Here is a 24648-nt window from a genome sequence, read left to right as displayed (position 1 = left end):
AAAGCAAGAATTTGCTCCATGCGTGCTTTGCCCTCACCTTTAGGCTAGTTGTTCCCAGTAAATGTTTATAAATGCCTGCTTTAACACATGTAGCTGCGAGGACTCATCCCAACTATCACCACAAATTAGCTCAACTTGTGAGTGCCGTATGACTCGAAAATAAAAAAAAAAAAAAAACAGTTTTCCCTGGAACTCATTAGAGATCCAGTAAGCCCGGGCTTAATGTTGTTTTGACTGAAGAGCAGTTGTCAGTAGGCCAGTGTGATGAAGTTCAATTAGGGCAACATGCTACGAGCTAAGCAGAAGTAATCACTGGGCGGAGGGCAGACTTATGTGGAGGCACAGATATTCAATCTGACCAGATAAAGCAACGGATTCACAATAGGACCTGGAGCCGTGGAGAGCAGCTAATGAGCCTACATGATTCACGCTTGGTCTCCCCCCGAGTGAGCCTTATCCTGGGCAGAGTGGAGGCGCGCAAGAGGTGCAGTGTTTGCTCCAACACATTCCATTACGCAGTCCGTCAGAGCCAGGAGGGTAAAGGAGCAATTAAAAGTCTCTTTTTCGCAAGCTGGATGAATGAAAGTCCTCTGTGTGAGACTGTGGACATGTTTATTCGAGAGAACAGAGCAGCGTACAATATGTCCAGTTGGCCACTGCGTCCTATACCCTCTCCAGTTGGAGTGATGATCCAGAAAACTTGAGAAAAGGAAAAATGTATGTAATCTGAAACTTGAGGTTTTTGAGTGTTAGTGCTAAATGTGTTTTTTTGTGCACTGAGAGATTACTACAAGGACGATGTGTCTCTTGTTGGACACGAGAGGCATAGCCTTACTGTTTTATGACAAAAGCAATGTCCATTTGTCTACAAGCAGACCAAAAACAAGTTGTCCAGTTGATTCTTGACCTCTCAACTGCCTGGACATTTAATTTTGTGACAATACATTTGTCTTGAGGAACCTCTGAGTTTTCCTTGAGTTTTCTTAATGCTTGCTGGAAAAATATCATGTGAAAAACTCTCCTGGGTTTTTACTTGATTGAATATGTCGCCCTGCTGTTAGGAGCAATTGGCTGCATCTCAAATTTTATTATAATTATTCTTTGAGCCATGCTGTTTTTTTGTTTGTGTGTTTTTCATTTAACTTGTGTTGCTTGCGTGCATATCTTAATAGTGTTTTAATCACCAGTTGGCAGGATTTTTTTTATTAATTTGGAACCAAGCCATGGTTTAATATATTACGTAGACGTTTCAAATGACTGTGATACTGAGATTGAACTTTTTAGGGCTTTGCTTAGGACACATATCAAGAATGAGTATAATCACGATAAAGGTTGCTTCTCTCATTGAATGTGCCATCGAAATACACAAATATCAGCGAAACTCTCCTTGACGATTTTTTCAAAGGATTTTTATACATGAATTAGTTGGGTGAATTAATTACATCTTAATTATAATTAGAATCAGGAAACACATTATTGCATGCAAGTATGTACTCTGTTAGAAGAAGCGTCCCTTTGTTGAATCAGTGATGGTCGTCTTTTGAAAGTTTCTGCGTTCCTTTTTAAAACGATGTTGTTTTAATTGGTTGTTGTCAAAAATGTATCTGCATTTGCCTTTGTGGTATAAGATGTGACTGTGAGTCGTTGATGTTGCTGTTTTATAAAGTTCATGTGGGAAGGAAGGTGGGTTCTGTCAAAAATTGCTGCCGTGCTTATTAAAATTGCCTCTAAACAGCCATCCAGACTTTTAAATCGTCCCGCGCCGTGATTGGTCAGGCGGCTATCACGTGGCACAGCGCAGTCAGTCGCTGTGCCGTGCCTCGAGCCAGCGCTGAGTGGAGCCTGTCTGCCAGCAGCCTCAGCAGCGGCTCTATCTGGATCCTACTACACTCACTGACAATTAAAAGGAGGCCCCTTTTCTTCTTATTTCTGTGGATTATTGTTCACCATGGGCGACAAAAAGAGCCCTACCAGGTAATGCGACCACCCACAGTTAATTCGTGTTCGTTTAAGGCACCATTGGATCGATATTCGGATGCGTTTCCTTCACTCGGGGATCGTTTCTCCCTTTTCAGTGGGTATGCCTCAGCTAGCTAGAATAGTGCAGTCACTATGGCGGCTTCTCGCTCACTACAACCCAGTCACTTAACAGACAAAGGGAATTTTTTCAGAGGATACGCCTGGCATTCCCTGAAACGCTCCTCTGTCTCGTTGAAGCCTTTTGGGGAGGTCAATGTCGAAATGGACATTGTTTGACATTGGTTTTATTAGCCGACATGCTAAGCTTCGATGCCGAAAATTCTAGCAATGCTTGCTTGCCTGCCCGCTAGCCTAGCTGGCGATACAATCGGACGGTGTGGATAGTCGCCCGCTCGCCACTCCGAAGGTTTATCAACCCCGGAGCTGCACACGCCGGGACTCGAACCCATCTTTTAATGACAACGCCATCTCGTCTTGCGCTTTACTGTCTAGCGTGTACGATTCACACCGTGCTGGGTTGGGGGGCTTTTTTTCTGCCCTATTCCTGAAATATGCAAGTGCCATTTGAAGAAAAAAAACAAACAAAAACCAGAAAACAACTACTGACTTGACCTTAACATTTGTCTCGTTTGTAAGGCCAAAAAGACAAGCCAAACAGACAGACGACGGCTACTGGGACTGTAGCGTCTGCACCTTTAGGAACACCGCCGAGGCTTTCAAATGCAGCATCTGCGATGTGAGGAAGGGCACATCAACAAGGTAACGTAGCGCTCCCTCTCTCTCTCTCTCTCTCTCTCTCTCTCTCTCTCTCTCGCTCCCACTCTCGTCTCCCCCCTCCTTTGGCTGGCTGCAGCAGCATTGCATCGCAGTTTATTGGCATGACAACTTTGATCGACAGCTTATTTGTCTGCGAGCGGATGGAGACTTGTTGATGGACGCCCGTGCAAACATGCCCTGTTTGAATGTCTGGATTATCGTAGTTTTCTCGTCCTCCGAGACTGACATCGTATCGCTTTTATGCGTTTGTCTAGGTTGGCTGGCTGCCACAGTAGCCAGAGGTTGGGGGAGGGAGGGGGGTGTTTCATCATGGCAGAGAAACAGCGAAAAGGCTGCTTTCAGTGAAGTTAAACAAGGTGAACGCATGTGTCTGCATTCATCTACCTGTAGGATTGCAGATGTTTTGATTACAGTCTGGCGAGTCCGATCAAATGTGCCTGAGTTTGATATTCAGCAAGGAGATGGATAGATGTTGAAGGTTAAGAGGAATGGTCATGAACAGAATTAAGAGAAATTCCAGATGTGAGTTTCCACGTGTTTTGTCTTGATAAATTTCCCTTGTGTTATTTAGTTTAAGCCATTGTCAAATCAAGATCCTGTGACACTTGTTCATTTTTTATTGCTCGAGCATTTTTCCAAAATATTCTAGGAAATACTTAGCCCGACATGTGTGGGACTTCATATTTGTGAAGAGCTCATAAACTAAAACTTACAAGGGTATTTTTTTCAAGTATTTGACTCATTTCTACCCACGTCAATCACATCAACACTGACAGTAAATAGCACGATGTCCCAGATATTTCTCTGAATTTTTAGTCAGAATGAATGTTGTGATGTCAGCAGAAACTGACTCTTATGGGAAACTGAGATGAAATCACACATCAAACATCACGGTAGGATTGTCTTGATTTTGTGTAATCGGACACATGTTCCGTCTGCTTTGGGGAATGTTTTTGATGACAAGCACTCTGGGTCAAGGTGTAAATTTGTTTGCTTATGTCGCCACTTGTGTGTCAAGATGGAGAGGTGAATGAATACATTGGGGGAACATTGACGCATTTCTTGCACTTCATATTTTTACCAGCTGTAAGGTTTCACAATGAGTCGCTCAGCAGACACTGCCTGAGTGCCACAGACTGGAAGAACATTATGATGCTGGGTTGTGTCAGAATGCCAATTATTAATTTCAGTTCTAACTGTCTAGTTACACTCTGCCCGTTCTTTCCCTGGCAGCATGTACAGTAGCTTCAGACTACAGCTGATACAGGCTGAGCAAGACCCGCAAAAGCAGGAAGCAGAGACAAGCATGTCATAACCATCCTACCATGCTGTCTTGGCAACAGTCCAGTTGCCTCTATTTGGTAAATGACATCACTGGAGAGGGTGTTACACGTCTCTTTTGGTTTGATATTTTTAACCCTTGGTTAATAGATTTGTTCAGTTAGGAGACTGACATTTACTTAACAAGTATTACTTCCCATTCATCCCCATTTACACCGTGAATAGGAAGGAACTGAAAGCAACCTGGTTTCGACTAATTGATAAAGAACCAAAGCAGTATTGTGTAGTTTTGCTGAGCAGCAGCAGCCTCTGCTGATACCAAGTGGTAGAATGCAATGGTTGATTTAAATTGAGTTTTGATGTGGATCAACAGGTTTTGATATGATGGCTGAAGCAAACATAAAACATAAAAAACACATTTTAGCAAGGAGTAAGACATCAGATTCAACTATGCTATATTTCCTCTTTACCCATGAAAAGTTCTGGTGTATCTTTGTAAGGGCTGTGCCATTATTATTATGGACACATCAAAGTAATGTTTAAAGTATATGTGAAATGTCAACCTGTATAAAATTTCTTTAAAGCTGTGTGAGATTCATTATCTCAGCGTTTCCACATTTTTTGTTGAGATTCTACTTCAGAATGGGCCTTTTCTGCTGGGTGACACATGCTCACTAGGGTGTTTTTTTCTGAACAGTGTTGAGCTTTTCTCCTGTTTACTCGCTGAAAAGAAGTGTTTTAAAAAAATCGATATGTCTGCCTTATTGTGCATTTACAGATATGCTTCAGGTGATGCTTGTGGTAGAATTGCATGGCACCCTACAAGTAATGATTTCTAAATCCTCATTCACAAACTACTTTGCCATCTCTTTCCAATAGAGCTAGCAATCTGGGCGTCTGTTTTCCATTTTCTTGCTTGCCAAACTATGGCACATTATGCTTTTTGTGTGTTTTCATTTTGATGTATTTTCAAAAGGAGTCTTTGATAAGTGATGAGCATGCACTGGATTGCGAATTTAAATTTATGTTGAAAGTAGTGGACTGTGCGGCCAGGCAGAGTCTTTAAAATGATGCTGTTTAATTAAGGGCACATCCCTGTTAAACTGAGGTAATATAACCTCTCTAAAGGTACTTTCATCCAAATTATGAGCTCACACACACACACACACACACACACAGAAACTCATTCTTAGGCTACATTAAGTTTTTGAACAAGTTTAAGATTTAAAATGTGATTAAAAACAAAGAGCATCCTTCAACACTAAGTTGCATTGTTTATCTTTACTGTTATGTAGCACAGGATTCAAATGGCTTGACATTGTTTATCGTTACTGTTATTTAACACAGGATTTTAATGGCTTGATATTTTGTCCAGGAAAGTGTGAAAGGTATTTTTGATGTCTTCGTATATTCATATGGGACTGCTTTAGACTCAGTTTTGAGTTTGCCCATCAATTCTTCAAATCCCATTGGCAGAACTTTTAGCAATAACCAGATCCTAGCTCAATAGCCAAGCAACCCAGCATCTTTTAATCTCATCAAGTCAGCCCGCTAAAATAAGTGAATATTTTCTCTGTACTAGAGAGATCGAGCCCTCACACACTGTTCTGTTTTTTTTTCATGTGTTAGTGGAGATCACAAAAAAGCCATGATCAATTGCAGTAATCAGACAGTTGCTCTTGCCCTGGTAAGATTTGGATTGTACTTTGTTTCCTACCAGCGGTAGGTAAGCCAGGTAACTGTCGGTCATGCAGGTCTAATGTGTGCTAATTGTGCCAAGAATGTGTGTTAACGAGAGCAAACCTCTGACTGTGCTATCAGCATGCAAGGAGAGGCCCCTGTTCCTCCCAGCTAAGTGCAGTCTCAAGAACCTGTTGACCCAGTCCAGCTCACTGATGGAACATGATACCCAAGCAGGCTAAATCTAGCCAATACTGCTCTGAATCTTAAACCAAAAAAAAAAAGCTCTGCATTTTGCACCTGACCGCGATGCTTATTTACAAGTCCAAGTAGATTGAGTGTTCAGCCTTAACACTGTGCTGCCTCATTGCCTAATTAGGGATGGGCTTGCATTAGGATTGCCTGTAAGCTGCATGTGATCATAATTTAATTTTCCTGGCATCTGAACCTGATCGCTGTAAAACGGGACAGTGTATTGCTGTACATCAGTTTGCTTAGTGTTGGTGTTTGGTATGCACCTCTGGCAGCCCCGAGGCCCAGGGAGAAACCATTAGGAGCCCTCTAAAGTTGATTGATGGTGGGGATCACAGGAAGTCTTGAGGTACCTTAGTCTCTCACTGCAGTGCTCTTATCTGTGCTCTGTTTTCAACCATTTCATGGAACTTCCATTTGTGCTTTATATAGAACAAAACCAAATGGGGTTTTGTCACTAAGCTAAATGTAATCCTCAGACAGGTAGACATAAACTAACTTGCATTAATGTTTTCTCTTGAGGACAGGTACCTTTTTTGGATGCTGTCATATAAAATTAAAAGACATTACAAAGTGCTACTTGATTGTGTTACACATTTGAAACCTTGATTGATGTTGCAGCCCGTCTGTGATCATTGTAGTTTTTGGTTATCTTGTCAGTGACCATAATGATGACCTGGGGAAAGAGAAACAACTACAGGGGCATATGGTTTCTGCCAGTGCTGTGTAGAAATAATGTGCGCATTGTGGAGAACATGAGTGTGGCATAAGCAGGTCAGAAATTTACTTGTGCGTACCATGTTTTACTTGGTCATAAATCATTTTATGAGTTGTTGAAGTTGTACGAATCAATTTAAATAAATGATTTAAAGCAAGGGTTGTGGTAATATCCAGCTTGTATCTGCCAATAAATGATTGTTCTACCAATTATAGATTTTGTTTTCAATCAAGCTAAAGAGACCATGCCATAGAGCAAGCTGTAGTAGTTGATGGCACAGATCTGGTCATTCATTTCCCAGTTCATTCATAGTCAGTTCTTGTCAATGCTCACTTTGAAGTGTAATTAGCCATTACTGTCACTACTGTCAGAATTCTGAATACATTCAAGGACAATCTCAAGCAACTACTTTATGCTGTATATGTGAGTGTTTTTTGCCCTCATTCAAATATCATAGACTATCAGATTATGCTCATCAAACAATAAATTGTCTGGTTTTTCTCTCCAGCAAGAGGAAGTAATTCAAGGTTAAGTAGCCTCCAGCAAGCTCCAGCAAATCCAGTCATGTCTTTTTGAGGATAAAATACAAATAAAAAAAACTTGCAAATTTAAGCTTAACCCTTGTAACCAGCTTAGAAGAAGTGTATTCTCACAAAAGTGAGCAGCGTTTTTTGTCATTTGACTCTTGAGTTCTCTCTTATGCTGATCTTTAATAAATATGAATGTAGAAAAGGGCAGAGTGTGTTCATACTGTGTCTCTTGGTCATAGGAAATTGGTGTATCTATCTATTTCACACACTGTGCAACAAGAGAGGTAAGACCAATCCCATTCAGTAAAATCTGATAACTAACTGGTATACCACAACCTGTGGTTTAAATTATAGTGTATGTGTCTGAACATGCGTGTTTCTTAGAGGCTACACAATTTTTGAAAATGTCCAATTATGGAGTTTAGTTATTTTAATCAGTAGATTCTGCTATCGCATTAAGGACAAATTGACTCGGATGATGGAATTACATAAGGGGGAACATGCAGCAAACAATTTGTATCTGCACCTCCTAGCCCGAGACCCACATCAGGCCTTACTCAGAGGAAACTGATTTTGCTTATCCAGCATTGTAAGCATCTGCACTAAACCCTAAGCAGGAGGGGTAGCCCTAATCTTTACATGTTAATTGCCAGATTAAAAAGTTCTTAATTACTTCATGAGATTAGGTGTAGTGTGAGTGATTAAATACAACAGCCAATTTGGCAACTGTACAAAATTTAAGGTTGTTCTCAAATTCAGGCTCCCTTGAAATACCAAAAAAGGGGGGGCACACAAATAATCACTGACAGTGAGAGAGTGTGGAGAGAGTGACATGCAGTTATTTGAGGACCAGGCGAGGACGAGTTGGTAAATGTTAAGTCACGGCTTGCGGAGAGGTGTGTTAGGAGGCGCAGTAAAATGAGAGAAAGTGAGCAGTAAAGGAAGGAGAAGAGCCTTGCATCGAGGCAAGTGTGTGTTTGATGAAAAGGGGTATGAATGGCTGGAAGGGTGATGTGCTCACTCAGCCAAGAGTCTCCTGGGACTCCAGCAAAGCGAAGCACATCATTATCCAAGAAGGGAGAGCGCCAGAGTGGACAGCCCTTTCTGTTCCTACCAGTTCCACCATACATACTTGCTGAATGAACAGTTGAAATGGCATCGTGTGTGCAGGCGACTAGCATAACAGAAAGCCAGCACTGGAAAATTTTGTCTTGATGAAGTGATGAATTCCTAGTGTGATGTTGTTGAACCATAACAGTTTCACAGGTTGTTAGCATTTGTCCATCTGAGCAAAACTGGAATACTAGCCCAGTAAAAGTCAAGTTGGTACACAGAACTGAAATCACTTTTTGCTGTTGTGTTTTTGTGTAGTTTTTTAAGAGATAAAGCATGGTCTGAGGGTGTTTCACTGGAAATTTCTTCTTAAGCAAATGATACCAATAATTTGTGTAGTTTAAAGGGGAAAGACAAAAGGTAGGTACGGCAACAGCAAGCTGATGTCATCCTGTTGCTACTTGACACATAACTCATGCACACTATAGGCAACAGCAGCAGAGAGTGGGGTGATGGGAGAGAAGATGATTCCCCATTCAAGTAGGGATTTCGAAAGCTTGGTACTTTAGAGTAATGAAGAGAGAGGAAAGAACAGTGAAGACAACAAAGGAGAGTGATGGGGTGGCAGTGAAGAGGAGGGAAACAAATGAGTGATGGTTAGCAATTTGACACATTGCCACTTATGGAGGGAGCTCATATGTACTGGGTTTATTTGCAATGATCTTCCATCTGTCAGCAAGATACCAGGCTGTTTATAGCTTGAAAGGTCAGTTTAGGAGAGAAAAGAGATGTTATCGTGAATATACAGTCCTATTTTTTATTTGTTTTAATTTTTTTTTTGCAAGTTTACATTTTCTTCTTGTGGTAAATATTTTGGCAGGTATCCTTCTGTTCATTTTGAACAAGTTAAAATATTAATACAGTACATTAATATTAATGTTAATACTTACTAACTGATTTATATAAATTTACAGTGATATCAACCTCTTAATAGCCGTCAGTGTGAAATTCATTAGTTAATGGAAAAACTCATCGCATCTGTGTACATCGTATATGTATGACTCTGAGACTTTGGAAGCTTACTTTAGAATTTCTTTTTGAAAACTCTCAGACAATTTGGAAAATTAAAGACACAGGCATAAATTGAAATTATATTAATAACAATTTAATCAAATATGAAATTGCTGCAGTAATAGCATCAAGCCTTATCATAGTCAATAAGTTAAGTTTCATTCTTTATTGATCCCTTGCAGGAAAATTATGATTCAAAGTTATGAAAACTTTGTTCTTGTAGTTCTGAAATACACTCTCATGCACAAACAGAACTTTTATGCATCAGTGGAGAGGTGGCAGATTAAGAATCCTGCCCCTGCAAGGCACCAGGGAGCAGTGTAGTGGTTTGATGTGTCGCTCAAGAGGACATTAAAAGCTAAGATCGTGAGCCGTACCCTCTCCAGCCACGGGTGAACACCAAAGTAAAGTAAGTAGTGGTCGAGTGAGTCTTGAACCAGCAACCCTCTGGTCCCCAAGCTTAGTCCCAATGGAGTGAGCCACTTCCCTCCCTAAATAAGTAATTCATAGAAATGCACCGTTGTGAACTACAAAGTTTTTAGGGCTCCTTTTAATAGAAAAATCTCAGAGGTTTCCCCATATATATATTATTTATTAATAGCACTCTCCAGATATTATTTATCTAATTTGGAGGGGATGTGACTACTCTGAACCACAAGAAATCAGACTTATGAAATCAAGATACATTACCTGTCATTTGGACATTTTGCTAATACAGTGACTCAGCAAACAGAGCAAATTATAATGGTACATAATATTACGTTGGCCGTGTAAAGTTTTTTTGGTGGTGTTTTTATCTTCTTTCTATCATCTAATTGATTCATTAAGCAAAGGAGTGAATGAGTTTTCCGTAAGTGGTCAACCTTGCATTCTTCTGTCCAAAAATGTTCACAATCATTGTTGGCAATGAACTCTCCCCATGGGATCTTTTCCTTTTAACACAGGGATCACAGAAACTAAATTCAGCTTATTGATCCACTGGAAAAATAGTTACTGCATCACTTTGCATGTGATTTAATCAGTGGATTAAAAAGTAACCATATGTGGTTAGATGCCTGTCACATATGTCTCACAGTCAATAAACTACAACAAATTGTTAATTGTCATCTTAATTTTTTTTGACATTGTTGACAGCAACCACCATGTCTTTCATGTACCCTTAAAATGTAACATAAGATATCAAGACATTAGGGGAATTAAAATGAATGTATCCCTGGGAGTTTTGTCTCTTTTCAGTAGCTTGGAAGAGTTTTAATGTATCCGTAGAATTTTCTCCGAAGATTGTTGCACTTGCTAGAAACAAATTCCCCAATTCTGCTCTGATGTGCTCTGTCCAAAGTGCATCAAGAACAGCAAAAGAAATATGAGCCAGAGTCATAATCATAGAGGTTTAAGCGGTCAGACTCTGGGGTAGAAGCGGTAGTAACACAGAGGTCTCAAGTCTGTCTGGAAGGGACAGACGAAAGGCCATTGGAATGCTTAATGCCTCTGTTCGGCAGTGGAAATGAATTATCAAGCAGTATAGCCTTGAGCTCCTCCTCAGGTGCTGTCCTCATGCAACCTCTTCAACACAGTTAACCCAGACAGCACTGTTCTAATCTTATCTCATTCTCTTCATGAATTTGCTCATTGGGAAACTCAGATACTGATTAAGTGAAAAGAAAGATAAACTAGATAATAGAAATTTGTATCATGTTACCATTCCAACATTGGAAAATTGTTCCTCATTTTAAGAAAGAAATCATTGATTTTTTTTCCCATGCCTTTTAGCAGCTGATGGTTTAATCTAGTTAATTGGTTGAATATAGTTCATATTTTTAAGAGAATAGCATTGATCCTGACACTTTTTATGGAAATTATAACAGTCAGGGGATTGCAGATGATATGAATAGACCATTTGATGCCCGCAGGAGGCGCTCACCCTTTATCTTATTGCTGTGCACGGTATGTGTATATACGAAACTACTAAAAAAGAAGTTCAGAGGGATGTGTTTTAAAATATTAAATATTATCGTATTTTTTTATTGTTGCATTAATAGATTAATGTATTGGGTAATTAAAATTGTATGACAGATTTTTAGTTGATTCATCATTATTTTGCTGCAGATGCATTACACAATTTTCCTAAGCAGTAACTTGATAAAAAATTGTAATTTTTTTGCATTGCATGTTAACCTAACTTTTTTGAAATTTGGGTTGGTGCTACAAAAGAAGAACCCATTATTTAAAAGTAAGGCACATGAGTTTTGCTTAAGTATTTGCATTTAACAGTGAGCAATAGAGGAAGCAGACATATTCACTCACCTACAAGTGATTGGTTAAACATTCTCTGAAATCCATCCAGGAGCTATGGGCTTTGCTCCATTTCCCTCTTATTACTAGGGGAGAGAAGGTCATCACATGTTTCTGTATAATGATAAAAGTGTGACAAAGTGTTGACATGGACCAATGCATGTAGATTATTGGTTACATGGTTGTCAGCACACCACAGGGAGCTAAACAAGGGAAAGCCCTGTAGTGTTCCTGCACGGTGGATTTATTTGATGTGCTGCATACTGAGGCTGTTATGCTATTTACATCTACATGATCATTGCCAAATGAACATCTCAGCAATTTGCATCACTGGGGACAAGATGTGGTTAGAGAGTAGTTACTGAGACATAACGGCTAAGGTTGTCAAGTGTCATTGTCAGACAGTTTTTTGACTGTATTTCGGCTAAAGGCTGCCTAAGGTAAAAAGTGCAATAGACAATTCCCAGTATGTGACTTGATCATCAACATTTTGAGGAGAATTCTACATGTGAGTGTTTTTATCGCTACAACTCTGATAATATATTAGGTGATAGTTGAAGGAAGTGGTTGATTTTTATATTCTAATTCACAGTTGTATCCCTCTAACACAACAACCATGGTATTATGTGAAGCTCTGTGCCAAAGAAATGTATTTTTTATTAAGGAAACACAATTTAAAAGTTATGCAAAATCTTTGACACACATCTTACCTTGAATCAATGATTTGCTTTTCTGGTCATTTAAAATGCAGTTGGCCTTCTTGCAACTCTCACGAAGCTTCTGCTTAGTCAGTGCTGACTGAGAGGTGCAGTCTTTAGGGCTTCCCACTCATGCTGTTCACTCATGTCTGATAACCATGCTTGCTGCTGTGCAGGTCTTGGTCTGTTGTGGATGTTAGCTCAATACCATTCCTTTGTCCATTTGGACTGGAAATAACAGTCATATGCCACAGATCTTTCTTAAATTAACCACTTAGTTTCTCATTGATGAGTATCAGACAGTCTAAAGTAAGTCCAATTAAACTGACTGTCTATAGTGTTGGCCTCTTCATTCAGCTGTTTGCCACTGCATTCACAGAACCTGGCAGGAAATAATTGTGTCCTCCACATCACTTCAAATGAAAGAGCACTGTTAATGAGGGGGTTCTCTCTCTGTCTCTGTGCCTCTTTCTCTTTCTGTGTCTGTTTGTCTTCCCCCCCATGCACATGCACACACTCTCACCCTCTCCATTGCTAACTCGCCCTCTTCAATAATTACTGTGTCTCAGTTCACATACTTCCCAACTTAAATTTGACATTAGAGCCTTGAAACTGATTATGTTAACATGTATTGCGCTTAGAGCGCAGAGGTCAAAATTGTCAAACAGTTGTGTGAAGTGTACAACTCTTTTCATGGTCAGTGGTTGCGTCATTGGCTTCATACTTGGAGTCACCAACCTATTTCAAGCAAAGAGTTTTTGAGGTGGTTGTTGGTGAACATTCAATCATAGAATTGTTCGTCCAACATATCCCTTCTGGCTAATGCACTGAAAATGTTTGTTTTTTCAGAGTGCTTCATTGGGGAGTCTTAAATAATTTCCGTGCTATGCATGGTAGCAGAACATCAAATGCTCTGTAACCAGTGAGTAGGCTGGATGACCAATATATACACAATACATGATGTAACTCTATTATCATGCAATTGAGAGAATTGTTTGATATATCCAGATATGGATCGGAAGATAGCATAAATGGCCTTATTAATTTTACAGGTCATTTAGTGGTTTTGTTAAATTTGAAAGTGTTTAAAATGAGACAAAGCTCAATTCTCTCGATTCAAAAGAAACAATCCAATTACATACCAACTTTAGCTTATGCTCCGATTTGACAGTTTGAGCTCCTATCCAGTTAGAGCAGTTACTGAGGATGGGCGTGTCAGTGTGGGATGGCTCAGACAGTGAAGTAGTCTAAATATGGGGGTCAGTCTGACTGAATTTGGAGCTCTTAAGCTTAATAACAGTTATTTCAATGCATCCACTCGTAGGAGGATCTCTAGCCCCCCCTTTCCCCAAACAGCAGAAATTAGGGGTAGACATAGAACAAACTGCTAGCTGTAGGCCATTGAAGAACGGGGAGGTCATGTTCTGTAAACCCTCTCAGTTGTAAATGGCTGAAAAGCAGGCTACACACACACACACACACACACACACACACACACACACACACACACACACACACACACACACACACACACTCTGACAGTGATTCCCCGGAATGTATGGGCAGCAGTGAGAGAAAAGAAAAAGTTGCAAAAAAGAAGTGATCTCGTTTGGTGTTATTGCCATTCGTTTATGAAATAATAATACAGCTGAAATCTGGGCACATGATTATTCTGACTGAAAAAAATCAGCCTTCATTGGATATGATCAGATCTCACTCCATGTCTGTCTTTGTATGCCAGTCTGGCCTCAGAAGGTATCTGTCGATGTACAGAAATCTGTTGATGCTGAAAATGTTTTAGGAACAAATATTTTGACTGACTTGTCATTTCACATGGTGAAATTCTGTCATTTTGTTAAATTTTATTCATTTAAATGATCTCTGTCTTGCAAGAGCCAACACTCGTATCTCCGTAAACTGCAATTAGAGAAGCTTTGTGAAAATTATTGGCGGTCGTAAATGAAATCTAAATAAAATATTGAATTTTTCGCTCAGGCGTTTATGGTTGGTCCCAGCTCTGATTTCCTATCAGAATGCATGGTTTTTATAGTGGTAATGTTTGATAATGTCTTTTTTAAGGCTGCATATTAAAAAACACAATCTTTTGAAGTTCATTTACTTGAAGTGTAATCATTATGTTATTTTATTTTTGTGCTTCGATTTCACACTTGTTTTTTTTTTTTGTCTTTTTTTATTTAATACATTGTCTGTGTGTGTTAATAATTGTTTTTTCTCATCGTCATCTTTTAAGGCAACTTATTTAGAAAATAATTATATATGAAATTGTTCCGAAGTAGTTGGAATTTGCTATATATCAGGATGGTATTGTATTTAAATGAAACTGATTTTATTATCAGATCAATTGCATTCTCTGTATCTATCCATATTTGGTTGTTTGCATGCATTAGATAATAAAGGCTTCAAATGACTGAACTAGGTGCCAAGGCAATGGTGGCAATCTCCAGGCAAGGCACTAATATTTAATGAATGACAGTGACACATTTGTGTCCAGTCATGTAACTGAGCTGTGGAGCTGTGCCGGCCTTGCTGTGTGGTCAGTAAATAAGGAGAGGTGGCTGTGTCATGCCAGCAGCAACCCACAGCTGACTCACAGCTGGCACTGAATCACAGTTTAACTACCAGGGCAGCTTGTGCCGTCACTGCCGCCTCTGCCACAAATTTCCTATCTTGACCAAGGCCTCAGCCCAGCAACAGTTAGAGGAGGCATGTTAGCTTATCAGTCTCTCTTTCATTTTCCACCTCCTTGGCTAACAGCCCACACTGCTAAACAAAATGTGTTCTGGTCCTCATGGACTGGATGGTTGCACTCACCATCTGTTTGTAAATGTCTGTGGGTTAAGACACAAAGGTTTGTCTCAAGAGCACTGTATATGGGTTGTACGGGGTAACTGCCTATTTTCGCAGTCTTCAAAGTGATTACCCTTTTTATTGTGGCATACTGACATTTGCTTGTTGCTCTTGTCTCCCGAAACCAACAAAACAAATGAAGATATAGCTCCTCAGTGGCATGTTGAAAAAAATTCCCATCAGTTCGAAACAAACTAAGGAGTGTGATGGCACTGAAAGGCCCCACTGATTTCTCACATGTTTAGGCACCATTGTGTGTTCTTGACTGAGACAGAACTGAGAAAGAACATAGTTAGGAATTTGCAAGGCTCTTGAGAAATTTAGATTACAATGTCTAACTGTTTAGAATGGCATAGCGATGGGGTCATGTCATGTATTCATATTCAAGTATAACTGTTATGTGCAATGTAGAGTTGCTTTGACAAATTGGTGTGTCATTACTGGATGAGATCCAGACCAGTCAAACCATCATCAGCAATGGTTTACAGTATTATCTATCAACTTAATCATTAAAACATTCAAAAGTTTAACTTCAGTAATTGTCCCCGCTCAGTTCTCCCACAACACAGGGCTCATCAGCAAGTGCTTCAATTGGTTTATTGATTGCAGCGTTGTGCGAGCAGTTCAACATGATGCTGTATAATGCCCACATTGATTGGCCAGTGATTGGCTGCAGGACCTCATCCCCCTCATGGGTATAGTCAGGTTCTTACAGTGAAGGGAGAGAAAACAAGCTTGTTTGGATTATGAACTGAAAGTTGGGATAAAATTAGACCAAAAAATAAAGGACTGAGATATTGTTTATCTGTTTTTGCCTTCAATGGTAATTTGAGACTGTGAGGTTGGAGAATCAGTCCTTAAAAAAAATGTCAACTCATATGGGCCACCTGCCATCACAGATGTTTGCTGCGCAGGGTCAGATGTATTTGAGCTTCTGTCTTATAATTGCCAACATTTTTAGATTTTTAATTAATGTCTCAGAATTTCTGTCGTTTATCGTTTATTGTCCCTGTGCAATTGCAGTTTCAGGTTGTTTTTTTTTAAAAGAAAGTACATTATTCATTATATTTTACTCTAACGTGGATATATCAATTTTGAAGTCAATGTCTTACATAGAATATGACAAAACTCAATTGCATGTATGTATACTTGTATATAGACATTTGATTGAAAAATGACTACTTGTAAGCATTTATCTAAACTCAGCAGCAGCTTGTCTTTTCTCATGGGTACAATTTTCAAAGCTTGATTACATGAAAAATGAACATGGTAAGTCCATAGTGGAGACAGTCTTTGTTAATCTGATTCTTCAACACAGACATTGATGGACAGTGAGGGCTGTTATTTTGTTATGTGTGTCTGGAACGTTGCATGTTATGTATAAATGCCACACACATGAATGAAATCAGACAATTGCAGAAACAGAGAACTGTTTGTTGTTCTCTTCCCAGTCATGCTACGTATTAATGAGAGTTTTCAGGGAAACCCGAAGGGGGAAAAATATGGGAGCAGATGTTAAAGAAGCCTGTTTATGTATTCACTTACATATTTGAAAACTAAAAAACATCCATCCATTTTGCTTTGAAAAGTCATTGTCCACCTGAAATCATGCATCAACAGGAGAATCTTTCACATCTTAAAATCAATTCTTAGCCTGGTCTGCCTTTTTATGTCCTGTCATATCTTTTCAATCAAATGCTGTTACCTATATGTAAATTTCAGTATGGTTTAGCTGACATGTTTTGTAGAACTCCAACGTAGAACAGGAGCACCTCTCCTGAAGTTATATTGAATATGCTTGTGATGGCTGCACAACACGGTTATCATTTCGGTTGTGTATAATTTTACACTTCCATTATCTTCTCTTGATAACAGAGGGACTTATTGGCATCTATTTTCTATTCAATAAAAGTTTGTTTCCATTTAGCGCAGGTCAGTGATTTCTTTATCCTTTTCAATTGTGTTCATGAATGAATGGCTTCACTTCAGTTGTGGAAGTTTGCAAATTTTGATAAGAGAAGAGTAATGTGCTGATTACATGATCAGCTGGAGTGTTTTTTGCATTCAACATAAAATGGACTGACCAAGCCACTGTGCTGCGCTCTCAAAACCAGCATACATCTGTCCCTGATCAGCTAAAAAAGTGCCGTAAATTGCTAACTGAAACTCAGCAGCCAAACCACTGGAGCACTGTCTGTAAACCACTTTTCCCCTGGAATGAGTAGTTTAACTTTTGACACTGGTGAGAGTTTCTTTAGAGCTCCATGTATTTGTTCTCTAATGCCTCAACACAGGCTTTCTGAGGTGAACAGCATTTTTCACTGTGATGGACAAACAGTTTCTCTAACTTCTTAGATTGCACTCTTCTCAAAGCTGTCCTCAGACTCAGGGGCACTGCTCCACACTGCTGGAATAACACAAAAACTTTTCCAGGCAAAGATTTAGGTTTGGAAGGGTAGGTATAAACAGCTAGCAAATACAACTTATTGTGTTGTTGTTAAAAGGCCTCTCGAGTTGCCAAGTAACTCTGCCAGAGTTTTTAGTTTTCTGGCTGAGCTTTTGAAGTGTGTTTTTTGTCCATGAGCGTCCTTGTGGTTTCTTGTTCATGGTGCTTGCCCAGTGCTGGCCCGTCATTACCCATGTTGCTGGCCGCTGTTTGGTTCTGGCTGAGCGGGGCTCTGTGAATGGCAGCAGTCAGCCCCCCGGCTTCCTCTCAACACTTTCTGCTGCTGTCTTTCATTATGCAGGTGTGTGTGTGCGTGCGTGCGTGCGTGCGTGCGTGCGTGCGTGCGTGCGTGTGCATGTGTTGGCTTAGGCAGGTTAACATTTGCCTCAACAGAAAAACTACTGCTGTTACTCCATACATGATGAGAGCGGAGTGTTCAATAATGATGTCATTCATTGTATGGCTCTTATTTCATTTTTTTTGAAACATTTACCATACCCTTCTACTTTTCTGTACATTCTGCCAAATTTGAAGGTTTCAAGTCAAAGATCAGCTTTGTGTTGATGATGAAAATGAGTCATACTAGGAAAGTCGGCTGGTGTAGAGAGCTCAGTGAATGCGGCGGCTCCATCACATCCATGTCCGTTGGTGACAAATGGGGCCAACCCTGCAGTAATCAGATTAGCAAGCCAAGTGATGTGCTGCAAATGTACCACCTTGTGATCCTGTGCATTCATTTTGTTACAGCTGTGAGTTAATGGGATTAACCCTCAAAACAGAGCTACCTCTCCAGGAAGCGGGTGCCTAAACCTACCTCAGCTCATTTGCTAGTGGTCACCTCTTTGTGCATGTGTGCGTGCGTGCGTGCGTGCGTGCGTGCGCGCGTGCGTGCGTGCACGTGTCCATCAAGAGATGTCAACCCCAGAGGGTAACTCATGTTTGTGTCCTGGATCCTCCACAGAAAACCCAGGATCAACTCCCAACTGGTAGCTCAACAAGTGGCACAGCAGTACCCAATGCCCCCCCCACCGAAGAAGGAGCGGAGAGAGAGGAGCGAACGCACAGACAAGGAACGCCTGGACGGCGAAGGTGAACGTGCCAATGGGGAGCCCCGGCCCGAGGGTGAGCGTCCAGAGAGAGTTCGGTCAGAGGGGGACACCCCTGAGAAGGACAAGAACGAAAAGGAACAGTTCATCAAAGACAAACCCGACAGAGAGAAAGAAATCAGCCCAGCTGTCACAAAGAAGCCCAGCAGCAAAAAGACCAGGTCAGTAGATCAGCGGAAGCTTCAGTTGGGTTTGTTTTTGCGAAAGGGGCCGTAACCACTAATTCTCCTCATGGATCAATTCATCTGTTTAGTATTCTATCAGTTTTATATATACACTAATGTATATGATGTCAGAGAATGATGAAGTGTTGATCAGTGTTTTCCAAACCACAAAATGATGTCCTTCTGGTGTCTGACATTTTGGTGAATCAAGTCAGATTTTCAAAACAAATTAACTAAAATAACCCAAGGATAAAGAGAAGTATTTCAATTTCACAAAATACTGGTGGTCCTGAAGGAATTCGGATCAACCATAATTATTTTTTTCCTAATTTATTTACCTGAGTGTTTTGTGGTATTTTTCTTTTACCTATTTACTTATTCATTATGGATTTTTAGGTTGTTTTTTTTTTTTTTGAAAATTTCAATGAGAATGCCTCGCCGACTATCAAGTAATTTGTTGCTCATTTTTTAGGTTTAGGTTTTTAGGTTTGTTTTTTAAGGTTGACAAGCTACCACTTTCATAATATATTCTATGTACTTCTCCATAGAAATTTGCTAGATAAGACATCAAGGTTTTATGTCTTAGATCAGGGTTTCCCAAACCTTTCGGCCCACAACCCCCATGATAATGGTGACAGAGACTGGCGACCCCCACTATACCTGGAGGTGACTGAAACCTAAGAAAACGTGCACACAGGACTCGCACGCTTTATGCAATACGCAAAAACAAACACGGGCATAACAACAGCAAAAAAGAACAGAACAGCATGACAAATATGATATGATTTTGCATTTTAGCGGAACAATCAGTCAAAGTAATAGCCATAAACTGTAGCACTGCATAAACATGTGAACATGGATATGGTGCAAATGTATATTTTTGCAGTCACATTGTTTTCGTGATTATCTCACCTAATGAGAAGGATGGGCACTATGCATTACGGCAATACAGCAAGTCAATTTTTGGTTTTTAATTCTGGAGACGGCCACTGGGAAATCATCCTCCCCGCCTAGACACGATCTGTATCTTTATTTTTTATATATGTTAGTGACGAGAAAGTCTTCACACAGAGGCATTTAGAGCCAAACGGCATCGGTACATCCATCACGGCCCTGGAAAGCTGTGGATATTCTCTACACTGCAATCTAGAACTCACAGGCATCTCTGAATGCAAAGCTGTCTTTAAGGTGCAGTAACTTGACAGTTCATCCAATGTGCACTCCGTGTGGAGGTGTGCGGCCACTATGTTTGCCATGTTGACTGTGGCACAGTAAAGTAACAAGTCACCTGCAGATGATACTGTCATTAATCTGTCGTAATCACCTTAGGAGGATTCTGAAAATCATCTCGCGACCCCCCCAATTAGTGAATCTCTGTCTGAGTTGACTCAAACTTAATCAAATATGGAAATATCTATTCAAGTAAAATCTGTATTTCTCACTGATTTGTATGATTTTGCCTGCAGACCGAAATCAGACAACCATCAGAGTCCCCCCAGCGATAAACAGAGTATACAGTCTGGCAAATCGGCAACCAAGACCAACAAGAACACTCACATCTCCAGGTGTGTAGCGTTCTGCTTTCAAAATTTTGACTTTGTCTTCGAGGAAACATTTAGCGAGTTGGAAACCTTGGGTGATTCACAACGGATCTCTGACACGAAACACCCACACTCACTTTATGCACACTTGTGCTGACTGTTGATGTGTTAACTGGCAAATTAAGCAATTTAGTGTAACCACCGCCGTAATCCTAGCAGCTTAGCCCTCCTCACCCCCACTTCCTGGTGTTGCTGTGAGACTGATAATACTATGTTAGTAATGATTGCCTCTTTCCAGGCCTAAACTGAAGAATATTGACCGGAGCACCGCCCAGCAGTTGGCCATCACTGTTGGGAATGTGACGGTGATCATAACAGACTTTAAGGAGAAGACCCGCTCCTCATCTACGTCATCGTCAACTATCACGTCCAGTGCGGGTTCTGAACAGCAGCACCAGAGCTCCGGCTCCGAGAGCATGGACAAGGGTTCGTCACGCGCCTCTACCCCAAAAGGGGATCTTTCTATGGAACATGACGAGTCGTTCTGAGGCCCACGTCTCTTTTCCCCTCCGTCCTCACCCTGCTCCACTCCCCCTTTGTTCCCCCACGTTTCTGGACACGATGGATCCCATAAGGGGAGAGATTCCACCTTTCCTATGGCTGCCCTGCCTCCATTCCATGACCATGCCTGGATGCTGAGAGGAGCTGGTTGAGGAGCAGCATAGCGGCCTGTCAGGGAAAGGGACTTCCCGATCAGAACAGGCACAGAGAGCCGGGCTTTAAAGAAAAACGCCCCCCGCCCCCTACCCCCACGGTAGCATCCAGACACTTGTATGTATTGTTTTATATTTGTATGTGGATGTGAGGCCGAGTCAATGTTTTTGTTTTTGTAAAGAATTCTCCGCTGGGCACAATAACCACCATCATTTTAATAACTTTAAACTATTATTACCCTTATTTATTACCTGTTGCACCTGTATACTTTGATATTCTCCTTTTTTATGTTGAAGCTTTGCTGTGTAGCTCTGCCGATCGATCGTTCCTTCAGTGTTTTTATTGCAGTTTGAAATAATGCGACAAGTCAGACACACACACACACACACACAAACACGCACACACACATACACACACGCGCACACACGCACACACAAACACGCACTGGTGCTAGATACACTGTGAAGCAGTTTTGCAGATCTGCGATTGCCCAGTCACTCAATGTGACAAAGTGCTGATGAATCAAATTCTCATTTACTTATTCAACAACACTGTCTCACTCTGAACACTGTCGGGACCCTCAGCTGGTCCATCTGCATGTCGTGTGCAGGTCAACATGCATCTGAAGAAGGTTACCTGAAGTTGAAACACCTGATTTGATCTCCTACGCTAGAGCACATCTTATACAGTATGTTATGTCCTTAACTGTACAGTTCAGGCTGTTGTGTAAAACACTAAAAGCTGTTGGTATTATCTGCATTCCATTTTTTTAATGTTGAGTTTTCTGGCTGAAGGTAACATTGTCCTCCTGGCTCTTCCAAGCCAATGTTTTCTATTTCTGTTGTGACTGAAGGATGGTTACAAACAGTTCCACTTGGTGAAACCATAACGAACTGTAAAATAGACCCGTCGTGTCGAGCTTCTGTGAATCATCTTTGTTTTTTTTTTTCTCTTTTGTTTTTTTGTGGTCCAGAAGACTACTTCAGATCTTCGTTCTCAAAACCTAACCCCCCAGAAACAAGCGCATAGATTTTTTTGACATTTTTTTACAATTGACTTTTTGGTTTTATTTTTTTATATAATTTAATTTTAAAGACTCCTGTCATTGAAGGTAAACATATTGCAGTAGTTAATAGAACAGTTTAAATTTTTAGAGCAGCAAGGCTTATTTAAGGGTTCTAATTCACTTTCACCTTAGCTGATACTAGAGCAACATAATTTTCCTTTTACCTGTATGAAAATGTATAAAGAATAAATGTTTATATGATATCTTAGTTTTATTTATTGAAGGACCAAAGGAATTTCATATTGACATGAAACATAGACAGATGAATAACAATTTGAAATGCAATTATCTGTGTGAAATGAATAACAGTTTAAATAAAGACTAATATAATCCATGTAAATGGTGTTCTTATTATTCACTCATCTGTGATAAATCGGGGCAGAGAGCATCTCACTGTGAGCCACGAGGAAGAACACCCAGGTTCCACGCTCAGTGGTGGTCTCCATCCCAATGCAGGAGGTAGAAGACAAACTGAGTGTGTCAGGGTCAGTGGAGAGGGTTCAGAGCTGAGTCCTATAACCTTCTCTATGGGGGAGCCACAGTTCATGTAACTCCCACAATGGGCTCTAACTCACCACCCGAGCTGCTCCTAGAGCTGCTAAAACCTGACTTGATGAGGTTAATAAGTCCCAAAAAGCCCAATACGAGGATCTAAGCAACAGGATTAGGTCTGTGTTTCACACATGGGGATGATAAATCATATGTGTGCCGTAAAGCAATGTTTCAAGTCCAGGAGATATGTGTGTTCATGCGTTTTGTTTTGTTTTTTGTTTTGTTTTTTACTGCTCTTAAGCTATATGTAATTATGTACTTTATTGCATATAAATATGGAATCAGTGTTCAAAGTGAGGAAAAGCAATGTGAATAGAATTTAAATGGGACTGTTGGGTCGGAGAGGAAAATGTTTTGTCCAATTTTTACTGAGAAAAATACCCTGCTTTGTAATGCAATCTATTAGAAATGGGCCTAAAAAGCCATCTTTTCACCTGCCTTATCTGCAACCATGTTCACTTGACTGAGTACTCCAACTGAAAGGATTCAATGTTAAATTATTAACAAGTGGCCACTTGCTGAGTATATGAATTATTGCTTGTATATAGAGTTTTTAAACAGTGCAAAAGCAAACACTATGAAAAATGGCATTGGAGCTGAAGTCTTTTGTTTCCCGTTTCCTTTCCGCGCAAGCAGTTATGTTCTTGTGTGCGACCAGTAACCTTAATTTACTGTGTAAAGATGGTTACATTTTTTAGCTTTGTTTGTCAGAGACCCAAATATAGAATGCTTGTTTACTGACTGTATATCCTTAACCGTGAATTTCCAATTAAGTGTATTATACAAACTCATTTCTTCCTATAAAAAATGTCTTGTACAATGCTTTTAAAAATGACCGCTCGGTTTCAAAAAATGTGGAAAAAAGCAGGAGAAAACAATCCATTTTTTGTTTAATCCAGCATTTTTTTTTTGGTTTATTTTGTTTCTTTGTTGGTTTTTATTTGTATTTCTTTTTCTTTTTTTTTTCCTCATTTAATTTATAGCTGATGTGTCATTGTTTCCCCTTGTGAAATGGTCACATTATGTTCCTGGTGTGGAAATGTATGCAGCATTTTCAGCAAATCACAGCTCCTTGTCTAGCTTATAATGTTTAAATACTACATGTTTCTGGCATGTGCACGACTTTGCGCTTATAGGCTAACCTGATCATTTTCCTCCGCTTCAAATAGAAATGTCTATTTATGAATTTTGCTTGTAGTTTTTCACAAATAAAATTGTTAAAGTTATCTAGCTTCCGGCTGGTTGTGTCTTTTACTGATGTTATTCAGCCTGAGTGTTAATGAATTGTTGACTAACAGTTGTCAGTACTCCAGTTTCCGAGCCATATGACTTGAGAATATAATGACAAAGAATTAGAGACCATTTTTTTTGATTTTGTTTGCCATCCCTGATATTTCTTTTGGTGAGGATGGGGGAAAGTCTTATTATATTCTCAGTGATTGACATTAGTGCTATAACAGGAACACGTGTTTTTTGGGAGTATCCTATTTCGTGCTTGTCTGTTTTTTTTACATTTTTCTCTCCCTATTTTTTCTCTAGATAATTGATTATTGGTTGCATGGTTGTGCAGTGGTTAGCGCATGTGTTTCACAGCAAGATGGTTCCGAGTTCAATTCCTGGTTTCTTTGTGGAGTCTTGTTTTCCCTAGGTCTGCGTTGGTTTTCCAGTTTTCTTCAACAGTCCAAAAACATGTAGTAGGTTCATTGGAGACCCTAAATTGCCCAGACTTGTGAATAGTTGTATGTTTCTATATGTTGACAAGTGAACCCCCACTTCTTGCTCCCCATGTTTAATGACAACTCAGTTATCAATGTACTGAGGGTATTTTCCCCTGACTCTGAAAAAACTTGTTGAGCAAG

At 40.0% G+C, this 24648-nt stretch overlaps 1 protein-coding gene across 2 annotated transcripts; it reads left to right on the top strand.

Moving 5' to 3' along the window:
- Window positions 1–1840: 1840 nt before the first annotated feature.
- rybpb (RING1 and YY1 binding protein b) lies at window positions 1841–24015 on the top strand. 2 transcript variants are annotated; one of them, XM_086168902.1, is made up of 5 exons: window positions 1841–1974; window positions 2617–2739; window positions 18608–18913; window positions 20383–20481; window positions 20756–24015. In XM_086168902.1, the coding sequence occupies exons 1-5, from the start codon at window positions 1949–1951 to the stop codon at window positions 21003–21005; spliced, it is 804 nt and encodes a 267-aa protein (XP_086025028.1). In that variant the 5' UTR covers window positions 1841–1948; the 3' UTR covers window positions 21006–24015. The 2 variants fall into 2 exon arrangements, with proteins under 2 accessions (XP_086025028.1, XP_086025029.1); XM_086168903.1 differs by lacking the exon at window positions 20383–20481.
- Window positions 24016–24648: the final 633 nt, after the last annotated feature.

Source organism: Fistularia commersonii, chromosome 21 (genome assembly GCF_037954325.1).
Source record: "Fistularia commersonii isolate RoL2024-O1a breed Wild chromosome 21, RoL_Fcom_v1.0, whole genome shotgun sequence".
NCBI lineage: Eukaryota > Metazoa > Chordata > Actinopteri > Syngnathiformes > Fistulariidae > Fistularia > Fistularia commersonii.
The sequence above is the reverse complement of the archived record's forward strand: the minus strand, read 5'-3'. Positions and strand labels throughout refer to the sequence as shown.

What these genes read in the sequence shown, in the direction of transcription:
- rybpb (XM_086168902.1), top strand. Translation starts at nt 1,949, where the DNA reads ATGGGCGACAAAAAGAGCCCTACCAG. An exon ending in AGGAAGGGCACATCAACAAG is followed by an intron (nt 2,740 to 18,607) that starts GTAACGTAGCGC and finishes GATCCTCCACAG; the next exon opens with AAAACCCAGGATCAACTCCC. An exon ending in CCCAGCAGCAAAAAGACCAG is followed by an intron (nt 18,914 to 20,382) that starts GTCAGTAGATCA and finishes TTTTGCCTGCAG; the next exon opens with ACCGAAATCAGACAACCATC.